Here is a 15,402-nt window from a genome sequence, read left to right as displayed (position 1 = left end):
TCATGTTGACCATCTACAATACTCTCCATATGCATGTACACGCACGATAATGATGAGTGTCATCAGTTTAATGGAACCAAACACAGTCTCCTGATGATCTGCCACTGCAGTAATTGCAAGCTTCCAACTCCCATCCTCCCCCCACCTGGTTCTGCCAACATCCAAGCCTCTCCTTGAACATAGTCTGGGTAGTAAAGTGTTTATTTCTGTATTCCATGGACCTGGCAGCAAGGCTTGTCTGATTTTTGGTAGCTCTCACTTAGCCAAGACAACCTCGGTTCTTACTGCTTATAAGTGAGGTCTCTCTTGTACTAGGGCCATTGCATCTGCACATGTCCTTGCTGTGCTGACACAATCTGACATCAAAGTTCTACATCCCAACCTCAAAACTCAATGCTTCAGCAAGGTGGATAGAATTTTTATTCCTTTTTTATTTTATTTTTTTTTAAGTAAAAGAAGCTAAAAGGCCTGTTGCAAGAAACTTCTACATGCAAAAGTAGAAGAGATTGTTTCATGGATAATGACACAAGGTTTAGATCATTTGCCCTGCCCAATGTCAGTGTTTTTAGCCTTTTTAAATTGTTTATTTGATTGCTTGGTTTAGTTATTAGCCAGGATTTTGGTTGGAACTTTCCGCCTGTCTACAAGTTGTCCCTCCGGTAGCAGCTCATTCCTTTGTCATGGCTTTTTTAATGGTGTTCTTCAGTTAAGACCTCCAACAAGACCTATTTCCCCTCCTTAGTATTTGAACTTGATGTTGGAAAAGATATTTTTATTCCACTTTGAATCATTAGAATTTAAATCTCTCTCCTGGAGTATGCTGATTCAGGTTGGAATTATGTCAAGTCAAAACCTAGCTGTACAGTGAGTTGTAGTCTGTTGAGTTGCCATTGTATTTTGTAAACTTGAATTTTGGAGTGCAAAACCTTCAGTGTTTAGGTATAGATATCAGTGCATAAGTATTCCCAACATTGCAAAAGCATTGACGATACTGTACAAAACTAAGTAAAAAAAATGGGACAGGCTTATATGGCTGTGCAGACTATTACTTGAAATAGTATTCTGTACTTAGTGCAGGGGGAATGTAGGATTAGCCCATTGCGTACGTTTCCACAGTCTTGGTTAACCCTTCCAGTAAAACTAACACTGTTGCCGTTGCTATACAACCTGTGTGGTGTATTTGCCCTCAACACTGCAAAAATGATGACTATAATAATTTAAGATTACAGCAGGTTTTATGTCCGTGAATTAAGTAATTAACCTGATATGCAGTTTCATGTGACAATTCACCACAGATTGTAACTAACAGTTCACATGTTGGGCATGTTATAACCGAGGTTCATTTTCATGTCCAGTATGGCAAAGCACGAGTAATCACCCAATAGTCACCTTTCATGCAAAATAATTTCTTGTTATATATCTGAAAAAAACAGTAGAAAGACAGCAGAATACACAAGAAAACTAACAACATTTTCATTTCCGGTAGCAGTGACTCCTCTTAATCTCTCAAATGGAAAACTGTACCTGCACATGTTGGAGTAGACCACCATTTGAGTTACTACATGCAATCCTGCCTGAGCAACTGTCAGATAATCAACAGTCCTGCTCCACCCCTGATGCATGTGATCATTAATTCTGCATAACTTCATATGAGTAGCTTATTTAAAATGTGCTTAAGTCATCACCAGCATTATTCTTTATGCTTTTGCCATTGTCTGTACAGTTTACATTTGATAGTAAGGCATCAGATTGGAGCTATGCTGCCAGTGAGCAAAACGCAAAAAGCAGTCAAGTGAATCACTTGGGGGCATTTCTTTAAAAATGAAAGAAAATGTCTGATATACAGTGATAGTTGACCATGTGCCACACAACAAAGCCTAAAGGTTAACTACATACATAGAGTATTATCTGTTTATTATTATTGACAGTACCACTACCTGAATGTCAGGGGCCATAGTTGTGGACTAGAAGCTACCCTTTGCTTGCACAGTCATGTATCGTGCATAAGCCTACTTCTTGGGGTCCTGTGATACTGCTGTTGACTGGCCAAAATCACTGTTTACCATTGGTGGAAGGAACAATAGCAGGAGCTGAACTGATATAATGAAGCAGTTGTTTACCAGACTGATGCATAATCATGTTTTGCAGAATGTAACATGGCAAACATCCTGCATGCACAAACAGGGTCTTCCAAACTCTTGCAGGCAGTGGACCAGATCCAAAAGTTTACTCACGTCGCTCTGGAGCGACGTCACTTCAGTGCGAAGCGTGTTGAATTCCTCCCTGCTCAATGGGGTCACCGGTTCGACCGTATCAGCCATAACACGACTAATAAAGCGAAAAATGAAGAATGAACAACCAAATGTACTCCTACAGCTGGAACAATCCCCCTTGACCCGAGAAGGAGAGGCAAATGTTGATTTTACAAAACACTCTTTTTATTACGATAACACAAATTGCTTCACAAGTTACTGCACAGTATCCAATGCTATGAGGTTAAGCGCTTTCATCTGATATAATCAGATTTCATCAGAACGTCTAACAGATGTACCATCACAGTTTAAATACCCACTTTGGCGCCTTTTTTCATTGCATTAATTGATTGACCACAACAAATAGGTTTGATACAAACTCATAAAAATCTCCTATTCTTAAAAATACATAGTACTCTTGCATATTTACTAGCCCTAAACATATATATATATATAAAAAACTTAGTTAACTTGTATATGAACCAATGGGGGAATAAATATGTACCATTGTTGGGGAAGAACTTGATAAGTGAGCCCACAGTACACAATGATCAAGAAAGGAAAGTATGTGTGTTAAGGTATACCCCTCATACCAACATTATAATTGAAATTTTGAAGAAATATTGGGAGTTATTATCCTCTTCCACATCTATTGGACATATAGTTGGAAATCAAGTATGTACCATTTACAAGACAGGTAGTAACTTAAAGAGAATATTAGAGCAAAAAAGAAGTGGAAATAAAATGACAAATATGAAAGGTACATCAAGATGTGGTTCGTGTAACCAATGTAAAAACATAAATACTAAGGTTACAGTTAGGGTTAACAACATCACTAGATCATTGGTTACTTGCAAAAAAGGGAATTGCAACACGCAACGGATTGTGTATATAGCCATGTGTACTAAATGCTCCGCTTACTATATAGGAAAGACAGAGAGAAAATTCAAGACCAGGATATATGAACACCTATATAGAATCAAGAAAGGAGATCCTAAGAATGCGTTGAGCAAACACACTATTGAGAATGGACAAGATCACACATTTTTATTCTCAATTATAGATCAAGTTGAAGTGTGTGATAGAGGAGGTGATTGGAAGACTTATTTAGCATGGGTCGAAAGTAAATGGCAAATTAGCCTGGATGCAACTACACCTCCAGGAATAAATGAATATATCAGTCTGAAACCTTTTTTAGCTTTGCAGTAGTTATAATATAAAATAAAGTGTCATCATGTCTTTCTTAGACATTGATTGTATAGCCAAAGTAAAATTGTATTACATTAGTCTGTTGTTATATATGCATTTTCGCATCAGAGTAAATAATAATTGTAGGGATGTATTGTCTTATTTATACACTAGGATTAGTATGTATATATACTAATATTTTACAATCTGCATTATACATGTACAAATCAACTGATATACATGACAAGTGAATTGAGTTTATGCATTTTAACATATTGTGATATATAAATTATTTTAAATATTACTATAGAAAACATCTTACACATAAAATAAGCTAATACAATAAGTTAATTCATATACAAGTTAACTAAGTTTTTTATATATATATATGTTTAGGGCTAGTAAATATGCAAGAGTACTATGTATTTTTAAGAATAGGAGATTTTTATGAGTTTGTATCAAACCTATTCGTTGTGGTCAATCAATTAATGCAATGAAAAAAGGCGCCAAAGTGGGTATTTAAACTGTGATGGTACATCTGTTAGAGGTTCTGATGAAATCTGATTATATCAGATGAAAGCGCTTAACCTCATAGCATTGGATACTGTGCAGTAACTTGTGAAGCAATTTGTGTTATCGTAATAAAAAGAGTGTTTTGGAAAATCAACATTTGCCTCTCCTTCTCGGGTCAAGGGGGATCGTTCCAGCTGTAGGAGTACATTTGGTTGTTCATTCTTCATTTTTCGCTTTATTAGAAGTATTAAATCTGGACTGTTAGCATTGAGTTGAGCATTTAACATCTGCTGAGTGGTTGTTGGTGGCACAGATTTGAATTGTTTAGACAAGTGTGAAATGCCTTCATTCAGACAAGTTTCATCTTTTGTAATTATTGCTGTTTTACTCTGTTTATTAATATGTGGGCTATTTTTTTCTTTTTCTCTGTTATAGAAATATGAAATGATAAAGACAGAGGATATTCCCAATTTGGAGCATTCAAAATTTTCTACCAAAGTTGTAAAAGATATTGCACAGAATATTTTGTCTTTCCTTAAATCCAATTGCACTAAAGAGGGACATACATACTGGCTTTTCAAAGGTAAGTCGATAATGTGTGTGTGTGTGTATGTATATATATATATATATATATATATATATATATATAATATGTATACTATATATACGTGTGTGTGTGTGTGTGTATATATATATATATATATATATATATATATATATATATATATGTGTGTGTGTGTCGATATATATATATATATATATATATATATATATATATATATATATACATACATATATATGTGTCTATATATATACGTGTGTAATATATACATGTGTGTGTGTGTATATAGAGCAAGACATGAATTCTTGACAACTTACTGAAAAGTGATGCATCTAAAGTCATAGTAGTGACTGTATGTTGTTGAAATGTCAAAATGCTAATATGTCACAATCAAAATACCTACTCCTCTGCATGTGTAGACTGCTGGACTTGCCCCACCACCACCACATGACCTATGTTAGCTCTTGTTTCAGAGTTTCACCAAGAGCGAAGTGATTGCTTGACTGGCTGAGTACTGGTGAAGTAAATATATATATTGCATGTATGCTATTAGTAGGTATTTTGACTTCAGCATTTTAAAGTTTCATCCTTTTGACATTTCAGGAATTTGAATTAATTTTTATGACTTCAGTATGCTACTGTTCATTAAGTTATGATGTACTGATAGACAAATGTGAGTATATATGTTTACATGTGATTGTATGACTTTTCATTAAATTGCATGTTGTTGAATTTCAAAATATAGGAAAAAAATATTTTGCAGGTTCAAGAGAGAAAGAGAAACCATTAGCCAGTGCCAGGTGATTTAGAGTTCAGTAAGCAGGTCAGGTGTTTGGCAGAGGCAGGAAGCATGGTCATGACCTATCCTATGGGTAAGAAGTGTATCTGACCAGGTGCACATGCGGATGGTCTGATTTCCCCCTGTGGAGACTGGGGGAACAATCATGCTGTGACTGATGTGTGTGGGCAGTTATGTACTGCTGATCTCGATCACTTGAAGTGAGGGGCAGTGCAACATTGACGCACCTTGTTTGATCTACCCATTGGTTGTTGTTGAGATGGGCTCAAGGGGTCAGTTAGGCTTAAAGAAAAATGCAGAACCTCCCTGAATGACTGCTTTAGTGGTCACTCCCAGTAATAAGGAACCACATGGGTTGAGTGACTAAGAGGGAGCTGATGACTGGCTGACAGTGGAAAGAAAGTGGAGAAAAAATTGAAGAAAATTGGTTGAAAAATCATTTTATTGTAAATTCATTTTGTAATATTATTGTTGGTCAAAAACCTCAAACAAAGGTAGAGGCCTTATAAGTATTTTCAAAGGAGTGAAGTTCATTTTTCCTCCATGCCTCCTTACTAAAATGTGTACTATCTCTACAGGCACACAACCATGAAGAACAAAAGACCAGCATATTGAATCATTAGTGGTATACAACTAGAAACCGTACCAGCAGTGATTGTCAAAATGGCTAGTGGTGTTACCTATAGACAGTCAACCAACTTGACATCTGCATACATTTTCTATGTATTTCTACTTGTCTGTTACAGCATTATGTATAGCTAAGCCATATTCTTTGGAATGAGATTTCAACCTAACGAGTGTTCCACTAATGAGATTACAAAAAAAGTTTTCATTGTTTCATGATTCAACAAAATGTAGGGGATCCATCGGTGTACACACAAATATATAGGTAGATGTGTGTGTGTGTGTGTGTGTGTATATGCACACACATACATAAACACATATGCATACAGTTATATGTTCACACACAAGAATCTTCTGTTACAGTATGTATTTCTTATGTGTGTGTTTTGTTTTTCCAGCAAGTGGAAGTGACGTAGTAAAGTTGTATGATCTCACCACCCTTTGTGAAGAAGCTGCAGAAGACAAGTACCAAAACCCCTTCACATTGCCAGTGGCAGTTCTACTTTATAAGTATGTACTTCTTTTTTTATATAATTTTGCATACTAAAGGAATAAGATAATCACTAGACAAGTAAAAGAAATCTTCAGATGACCAAACTTGTCAGGCAGGCATTTGAGTTCATGTCTTTTTAAAAACAGTTGTATTTTCCTTTTTTCTTCCTTTTTTTTTGCTCTCTTGGGACATCAAGTAATCGGCCTGGCCTAGAGTGACCCACATCTGTGATGCATAAATCAACTTTAATGCAGGGGCCAGTTTTAGATTCTAAGGGCATCCTGGGGGAGGATTTTTTTTTTAATTTATATACCCTGCCGTCCATGCTTCTTGACTGCTTTCAAGGACAATTCTCCTCTTTGAACCAAGCCACACATAAGGGAGTATCTGCAATGAATCTTCTCCCACTGAGCATTAGCATGCCCATCCCTCCATGGTGCTCCATCTGTTGCTCAGACCACTAATTGAGCAAGGGTTGACTTTACCATAGTCAGGGTTTTATTTCTGTATGCCACCAGAGCAGCTAACAGTTGTGTTTTCTTAATTGAGATTGAAAACTTGGATTTGACATCAAGGAACCCTCCTTTGTGGATATTACTTCACTGTTTGGAATTTGATATTTACTTTTAACACAATCTTACACTCAGACTGTGACGTCTGCACACTTGACCAATGCATATTGTGATATAACACATCTGATGCATAATCTCATTCATCAGTGGAGCCTGCCAGCTTATTTTCCCAGCTGCCATAGTTTAGATCATAGTTCTTTCCATTAGCAGCAGAGTTCTGTGGGCTCATTCTTAAGCAACACACAAAAGCAAAGAACTAGGAGCAAAAACGAAAATAAAATTACTCAAAACAATTTATTTAGTGCTTTCGGAAAGACTAGTACCTTTCCTTCTTCAGACAAATTCCATCTTTAAAACAAACTTTTTATAAACTTTTAGTAGCCATCACGTGTTTCACTAGATTACAATTACAAATTTAAAGTAACACAAGATTTTTAAGTGTCATTAATTTTAAATGTCACTAAAAACCAGCCCTTACCTAAACATACATAAATATAAAACAAGCCTAAGCCTAACTCGCTTAATAAATAATATTTACTTTATAACCAACTGCTTTTAATTCAAACTTAAAAATGAACATAAAATCCAAACTTTAAAAATTTGTTAGAATATATTATCTTTTCAGTGCTAAATGTTTTAAAACACAAAGAATAGATATATATTCATTAAGTCCAGGAAAAAGATGTGCAGCAGTTCTTATCTGCCAGAAAAGTTCCTCTCTTTCTAATAATATTTGCCAAGGTCCTGCTCTGAAATCATCGTTGACATGTTTTAAAACTGTAAAATTAAAACTATGGTCTGGGTACTCTGAAATTTGGCGTGCTAAAGCGTTTGTGGGATCTTTCTTAGAGATGGCATAAATATGTTCATACATGCACTGCTTTAATTTACGCTCTGTCTTACCAATATAAAATGCTGCGCATTTTACACAATTAGCAACATAAACAACTGATTTAGTGTCACAGTTGAAGCTACCCATAATGTTGTAAGTTCTATCATTAACAGAAACTGTGTTTCCCACATTAACAAACCTGCACTGGCGACAAACGCCACATTTAGTCATCCCTAAACGTCTTTTATTAGTGTTACGACTACCGGCCTCTAGTAATGTTTTCAAATTAATACCTCTCCTATATGTAATTTTCGGTTTTGTCCCAAAACGATTACACAAGATGTTCTTCGTTCCACATTGCTGCAGTCCTAACTATTGGGGGTAGTCCGCTGTCCAGTCGGCCCGAATACCAAAGTATAAGGCTGACGTCGGTCAGGGCGCATTAGACTGACGTCAGTACGTCAGGGTACTAATGCGCATGACCGACGCCATTTCCTCAGTCTTTTTTGCCGCATGGTCCGATGCAGAAGCAGTTTTGCGAGTGCAGGTTGGCGTTCTGAAATTTTCTGAAGTCGGAGTTTCAGACCGAATCAAAGTTGGCTAAGTACCCGTTGGGAACATTTTGGTTTTTCTTGCCTCAGTATTTAACCGGATGTCAGAAAAAGTGAATAACTGTATTTCTTGTGGGAAACAGATACCTCATAGGGATTACCATACCTTGTGTATACCTTGTTTAGGGCCTGAGCACGACGTTGTTGGATGCCGCTCTTGTGCTAGATTTAACAAACGCACTATTAAGAGAAGGTTAGACTGTGCCAGGTTAGTGTTTGGGAAGCGTTGCAATTATAAAATGCCGTCGGATGCTCCGACGCCCGCTTCGTCCAAGAAGCGCAAGGACAAAACAGCAAAGCCTAGGGTTGATGAACCGGCAGTCCCAGACGTCGGTTCTTTAGAAGGCTCAGTAGAGCCAGAGGTTTTGCCAGGAGTTTCTTTGGAGTCTCAGGCAGAGACTTTACTGTTGCAGGATGTGCCTTCTCAGGAAGTAGGCCAGGCTGAAGGGGCTTCTCAGGTAACTGTTCTTCCCTCTCTTTCCAAGGTAGTTAGAGCCTCTCCTTCTGTTTCCAAAACTTCTTTGAGAAGTAGGCCAAGTTTGGCTTCAGTGGGGGCTTCTCCTAGCACTTCAGGTTCTGTGCCTAAGAAACATATGCTTAAAATGGCAGAAGATTTAATTACTATGATTAGAGGCTCTATGCCCCCTCCTGATAAGAGGCCTAGGGTGGAACCTGAGTTTGAGTGTTTGGAACAGTATTCAGAGGCTTCAGAGTCTTCTGCGGAAGACTTGCAGGAGTTTCCACCTTATTCTGATTCTGATGTGGATGATTCCACACCTACAGCTTCTCCTCCTGAGGATTTCTCATTTTCAGAGACTCTGCATTCCATGAGAGAACACTTTAAATGGGAAGGCCAAGATTACTCTGATTCCAGGAAAAGGCTTAGGGAATTCTTATTTTTGCCCCAACATAGGCCCTTAGCTATACCTCCTTTGTTGAATGTGGTGGAAGATGTTTTTGCAGAGGCTTCCCTGAACCCTGACTCTTTGCCTCCTGCTCCTGTTAAACCTGATAGGTACTATAGGGTGCCCGAAGCTCATAAGTATTTGTTTAAGAGTCCTAGGGCGGACCCAGAAACTGTTTCTCAGGGGCCTAAAGGTGTTAAGGCCTCTGTGGTTAAAAATCCTGTTCCCACTGATAAAGAGGCTAGGGCTTTGGATAGGTGGGGAAAGAAAGTGTATACTTCTTCCACTCTAGCCATGAGAGCATTGAATTGTCAGTTTCACATGCTAAAATATCAAAATTATCTCCTTTCACAATTGAAATCTAAGGTGGATGCTTTGGCGGAAGGTATTGAGTGTAAAGAGTTGCTGGATTTAGTTCATGTGTCTGAACAAGTGGGTAAGCATTCTTTGCAATGTGGTTTTGATGCTGTACAGGCCTCCTCGAGGGTGGCTGCCACTAGTTCTGTTCTTCGCAGGCATGCCTGGTTGAGGGATCAGAATTTAGCTGAGCATGTTAAGACAAGGATTTTGGATGCTCCTTTACAGTCTGATGTGTTGTTTGGTTCGCCTGTGGAAGCAGTTTTAAAGAAAATGGAGGACAAAGCTAAGTCTATGCAAACTGTTAAAGATTTTTGCAGGTGCAGCCACCAAGTTTAGTAGAAATTGGCCTGCTAAGGGGTGGACATATCCTGCTTATGATTCCCAGTCTAGGGGTAGGTCTAGGCGTGGTAGGGGCAGAGCTCAAGGTTCTTTTAGGCCTAGAACAGGAGTTCACCTGCTCAGACTTCTGGTGAGGGCAGGGGTCAGTCCTTTCGTAAACAGACCCAATGACCTGCCTTTTCAGCTGCCAGTAGATTCTCGCCTGGCAGCTCCTTTGGGAGGAAGACTGTCTCTTTTCAAAGAAAATTGGGATTTAATTACTCAAGACAGATGGGTGTTGGATATCATTCACCACGGTTACAGGTTTTATTTCCATACATTGCCCCCTTTCAAAGGCATGCCGGACGTTCCTCCTCCACAAAGAAAAGAGGCTCACAAGCAAATTTCTCAGTTACTCCAGATGGGGGCCATTCAGCCAGTCCCTGTATCAGAAAGGGGCCTAGGATTTTATTCTCGCCTGTTCCTAGTACCAAAGAAGGGGAACACGTGGAGACCAATTTTGGATTTATCTCTCCTCAACACTTATCTGGACATTCCCAAGTTCAAGATGTTGACGTTACAACAGCTTTTACCTCTGCTGGGCAAAGATCACTGGATGGTAACTTTAGATCTCAAGGAAGCTTACCTTCATGTGCCTATAAGGCTAAGTTGCAGGAAGTATCTGCGGTTTCGAGCTGGAAATTCTCATTATCAGTTCTCTGCATTGCCCTTTGGCTTATCTACTGCGCCCAGAGTATTCACAAAGGTTCTGGCTCCAGTGATAGCTTACTTCAGGCTACAAGGAATTCAAATCTATCCTTACTTGGACGACTGCCTGATTCTGGCTCAAGAAAAGGAAGACCTTCTACAGCATCTGGAATATGTTATAGCAGTGCTAAGATGCCTAGGGTATTCTGTGAATGAAATAAAGTCCAGTCTAGTACCCTCTCAAGACATGTGCTTTCTGGGTGTGAGACTGAATACAGCAGCCCAGATGGCCTTTTAACCCCGGACAAACAAAAGAGTCTATCACTTTACTTCCATCAACTATCTCATCAGTCCGTGCTGACTGCAAGGACAGTCCTTCAAGCATTAGGGTTCATGGCATCTTGTATTCTGGTGCTTCCCAATGCCAAACTGCATATGAGGAAGCTACAATGGTATCTCAAAATGTATGGACACAGCACTGCCAGGATTTGGACACTGTCATTCAAATAATACCTTGCCTTCAAAAGAATTTTGTGGTGGGCTCAGGAATGTCACCTAAACAAGGGACTCTCTGTGACCCGGCCAGAGGCGAGTCAGATTTTAACGACAGATGCCTCGGACATTGCTTGGGGAGCTCATCTAAATGGAAAGTGGATACAAGACAAGTGGCCTGCCAGACTACAGCATCTACATATCAACATGAAGGAGATGTTAGCAGTCCAGTTTGCATTAATGGCTTTCAAGGAGTTACTTCTTCCAGGGCAGGTGTTGATTCTAACAGACAACACAACTGTCATGTGGTACATCAACAAACAAGGGGAACACATTCTTACCCATTGTGCAGGCAAGCAATGATTTTATGGGAGACTGCGCTCAGCTTGCAACTAACTCTTCAGGCAAGGTTTCTGCCGGAGCACAGAACTCCTTAGCAGATGTGTTAAGCAGACAAATCATGGATCCCCACGAGTGGAAACTGGATCTTCATGTATTTCAAAGGTTGACAGTGTCCTGGGGAACTCCAGACATAGATCTGTTCGCTTCTCCACTAAACCACCAGCTGCCAAAGTTTTGCACAAAGAGGTTACATCACACAGCTTGGAAAGTGGATGCTCTTTCTTTCAGTTGGAAAAATCTTCATGTGTATGCTTTCCACCTCTGCCTCTTCTTCCAAAGGTGCTTCTAAAGGTCAGACAAGACAAGCCAAGGATGATTTTAATAGCTCCAGATTGGCCTCGCAGCACTGGTACCCATTACTGAGGAGTCTAGTAAAGAAGCCTCCATGGCCTTTACCCTTGATTCCGCACCTGTTGTCTCAGAGAGAAGGCCACCTGCTCAATGTCAAGCTTCGCTCTCTTCATCTAACAGCATGGCATATTCTGTTTTGAGAGACAGCCGGTCTCAACTTCCTCAACAAGTTTTAAATGTGATTATGGAAGCTAGAAGACCTAGTACAAGGAAAGTGTACGCAGACAAATGGAAGAGATTTTTATTTTGGAGTGCAGCAAAGAATTTGGAGATTTCTGAGCCTAATTTGAGTGTGGCTCTTCAATATCTTACTGAGTTATTGGACAAAGGTTTGTCTTTCTCTTCCATTAAGATTCATGCTGCAGCAATTTCAGCTCACTATGATTGTGACCCACCATTGTTTTCACATCCTTTGTTCAAGCAGTTTCTTAGAGGGGCAAAGAATATAAGACCCCCACGTAGAGCTCCTACTCCTGCTTGGGATCTCAATTTTGTGTTGGAGAAACTTACTCTACAACCTTTTGAGCCTGCAGCTACGGCTGAACTAAAATACTTGTCATGGAAGACTGCTTTTTTGTTGGCTATTACTTCTGCAAGAAGGGTTTCTGAGTTACAGGCCCTTATGGCGGTTGAGCCTTTTTTGATTTTTCATAAGGATAGGGTATCATTACGTACTAATCCTTCTTTTATGCCTAAGGTGGTTTCTAGTGTGGCTTTAAACCAAACTATTCATTTGCCTACTTTTTATGCAGACCCCCAAAATAAAGGGGAAAAGATTTTGCACACTTTAGATGTGCACAGGCAATTGCGTTATTATTTGAGCAGGACTAAGGATTTTAGGCAGTCTCAGCAGTTGTTTGTATCTTTTGCTTTGAGTTCGCAGGGCAAGCCTGTGTCAAAACAAACTATTTCTAGGTGGATTGGGTTTTGCATTGCATTTTGTTATTCCCATCATGGCAAGGAGATTCCAACTGGGATTAGGCCTCATTCCACTAGGGCTACTGCCACTTCAACAGCATTTCTAAGGGGGGTGGCAACTAAGGATATTTTGGAGGCAGCTACTTGGAGTTCAGTGCATACTTTCTCTAAGCATTATCACCTTCCTCTCTACTCTAAGTCTAGGGCTGGTTTTGCCACAGCTATTTTGCAAGGCATGTTGTCAGCTCCTGCTTCTTTATGATTTGCCAGCCTCCCTTACCTCTGCTTTGGGATTCTACCCAATAGTTAGGACTGCAGCAATGTGGAACGAAGAACATAGTACAGTTTTGTACCTACCATAAATGTAGATGTTCGAGGATCCACATTGCTGCAGTCCAATTTACCTCCCTCCTTCCCCTCTGTGTTTAGGGGTGGTTGTGTAGGTGAGGTTATATGCTGATATTTTTGTATATATTGTACATATTTTTGGTGCAGGTATATTGGGCCTTGTCTTTTTAGGGTCTTCTGACATCTGGGGCAAGAAAAGACTGAGGAAATGGCGTCGGTCATGCGCATTAGTACCCTGACGTACTGACGTCAGTCTAATGCGCCCTGACCGACGTCAGCCTTATACTTTGGTATTCGGGCCGACTGGACAGCGGACTACCCCCAATAGTTAGGACTGCAGCAATGTGGATCCTCGAACATCTACATTTATGGTAGGTACAAAACTGTACTTTTTTATCCTCTAAGATCAATGCCCAGTTTTTATACAAAACGTTCCTTATAAAGACATGATCCAAACTAAACGTACATAAAAAACTGGTTCTAAACTCAGAAGTATTTACTTCTGGTGCACTGACAGTCAAGTTGTCAGGCATAATAACACTTATCTCATTTTGATTGGTTAAAATCAGTTTGAAGTACCCAATTACACGCTTGTGGGTAACCTCAAAACTAACTTCAGCAATCAGACTGACGGGATAGCCTCTATTAAGAAACATAGCACTCAAATTGTTGCATTCATCAATAAAATCATTTTCATCAGATGTCATCTTAGCTGCCCTTACCATCTGATCTTTAACCACAGCTTTTTTCTGGTGGTAAGGATGACAGCTAGTGTAATGCAAAAAAGCATTTGAGTATGTTGGTTTCCTAAATATGACACTTTTAAATCTAGATTTAAGTTTGTCTTTTTGTAACATAATATCAAGAAAACTGATGCTGATGTCTTGAACATCATAAGTAAATTCCAGAAAATCTGTTAACTCAGAGATTCTGGAAATAAATGATGTAATAACATCTGAAGGACCTTTCCATAATAAAAACATGTTGTCCTGGTATCTAGTGTACCAGGCGACATGGGTTTTAAGCAAAGGTTCCTTAAATAGTAAAGTGTTTTCCCAGTGAGCCATGATGCAATTAGCAAAAGTGCCCCCACATGGGGAGCCCATGGCAACTCCTGAGATTTGCACATAGATGTTACCATCAAACACCATAAAATTGCAAGTCAATACTAACTAACTAAAAGTTTGTTTTAAAGATGGAATTTGTCTGAAGAAGGAAAGATACTAGTCTTTCCGAAAGCGCTAAATAAATTGTTTTGAGTAATTTTATTTTTGTTTTGCTCCTAGTTCTTCGCTTGTGTGTTTTTTAGTGGTTTGTTTCACTTTAGAGTTAATTGTGTGTTCAGAATGGCAAGCGAAGATGGAGTATCACCACAAAATTCCATGTTTTCACAAAAGGAACCAAATGGTGGACTTAGAATTCTTAATACATCAGATGCCGTGGAGGCGAATGCTGACGGCAATCTTACAGCCCTTATTCAAGTGTTAATGGGTCGTGTTGAACACTTGACCCAACGCCTTGAGCGTTTTGACAACAACGATAATTTTTTAAGCTCAGGGAACATTACCGTTTCTAATAACATGCTATTTGCTGATGTGCGACAACAGAACAGGACTGTTTCCCAACAAAGCACTGGGTCTGCAAACCAATTGGATTATGTTATTAACAACAATACCGGTGAGAGTTCCCCTGTGGTTTTGAGTATTCAAGCCGGGCAAGGAACTGCTATACAACAAAGAAGAACTTCATCCCAAGGTAATGATATACAAAGTTCCGGCAATGAGTCTGTACCATCTATATCTAATTTTCTTAATAAAAATTACTTTAAACAGGATGCTACTGGGGGTGCTATGGCCCACCAAGAGGAGATTGCTGACAATATTACTTTACTCATCAATGACTGATTATAAACTGTATAGGTGTAAGAAATTCCAACTAGAAATTGCCCATTTAGAAGAATGCCTAGCTAAGAAAATTATTCCTAAAGGGCTAAGGCAATGGCGCTTCCTGGTAGGCTTTGTCGAAGTTTTGGGTTTCCATCACCAACTTCTTTTATTGTTTGATAAACAAGGATTTGAATTCATTGGCATGCTTATTAGTCACTACAAGCAACAAGTAGATGACTTAAAACACGAGTTAGAACTACTGGAGCAC

At 39.1% G+C, this 15,402-nt stretch overlaps 1 protein-coding gene across 1 annotated transcript in view; it reads left to right on the top strand.

The window, feature by feature from the left end:
• The window catches only part of EDRF1 (erythroid differentiation regulatory factor 1), a 1,512,804-nt gene that overhangs the window by 234,431 nt on the left and 1,262,971 nt on the right, over positions 1–15,402 (top strand). The window contains exons 7-8 of the mRNA XM_044055563.1: positions 4,389–4,536; positions 6,337–6,448. Coding sequence (XP_043911498.1) covers positions 4,389–4,536; positions 6,337–6,448 — 260 coding nt within the window. The remainder of the gene's footprint in view (positions 1–4,388; positions 4,537–6,336; positions 6,449–15,402) is intronic.

This window comes from Protopterus annectens, chromosome 14.part0, assembly GCF_019279795.1.
Source record: "Protopterus annectens isolate FY-2018-M chromosome 14.part0, PAN1.0, whole genome shotgun sequence".
Lineage (NCBI taxonomy): Eukaryota > Metazoa > Chordata > Ceratodontiformes > Protopteridae > Protopterus > Protopterus annectens.
The sequence above is the reverse complement of the archived record's forward strand: the minus strand, read 5'-3'. Positions and strand labels throughout refer to the sequence as shown.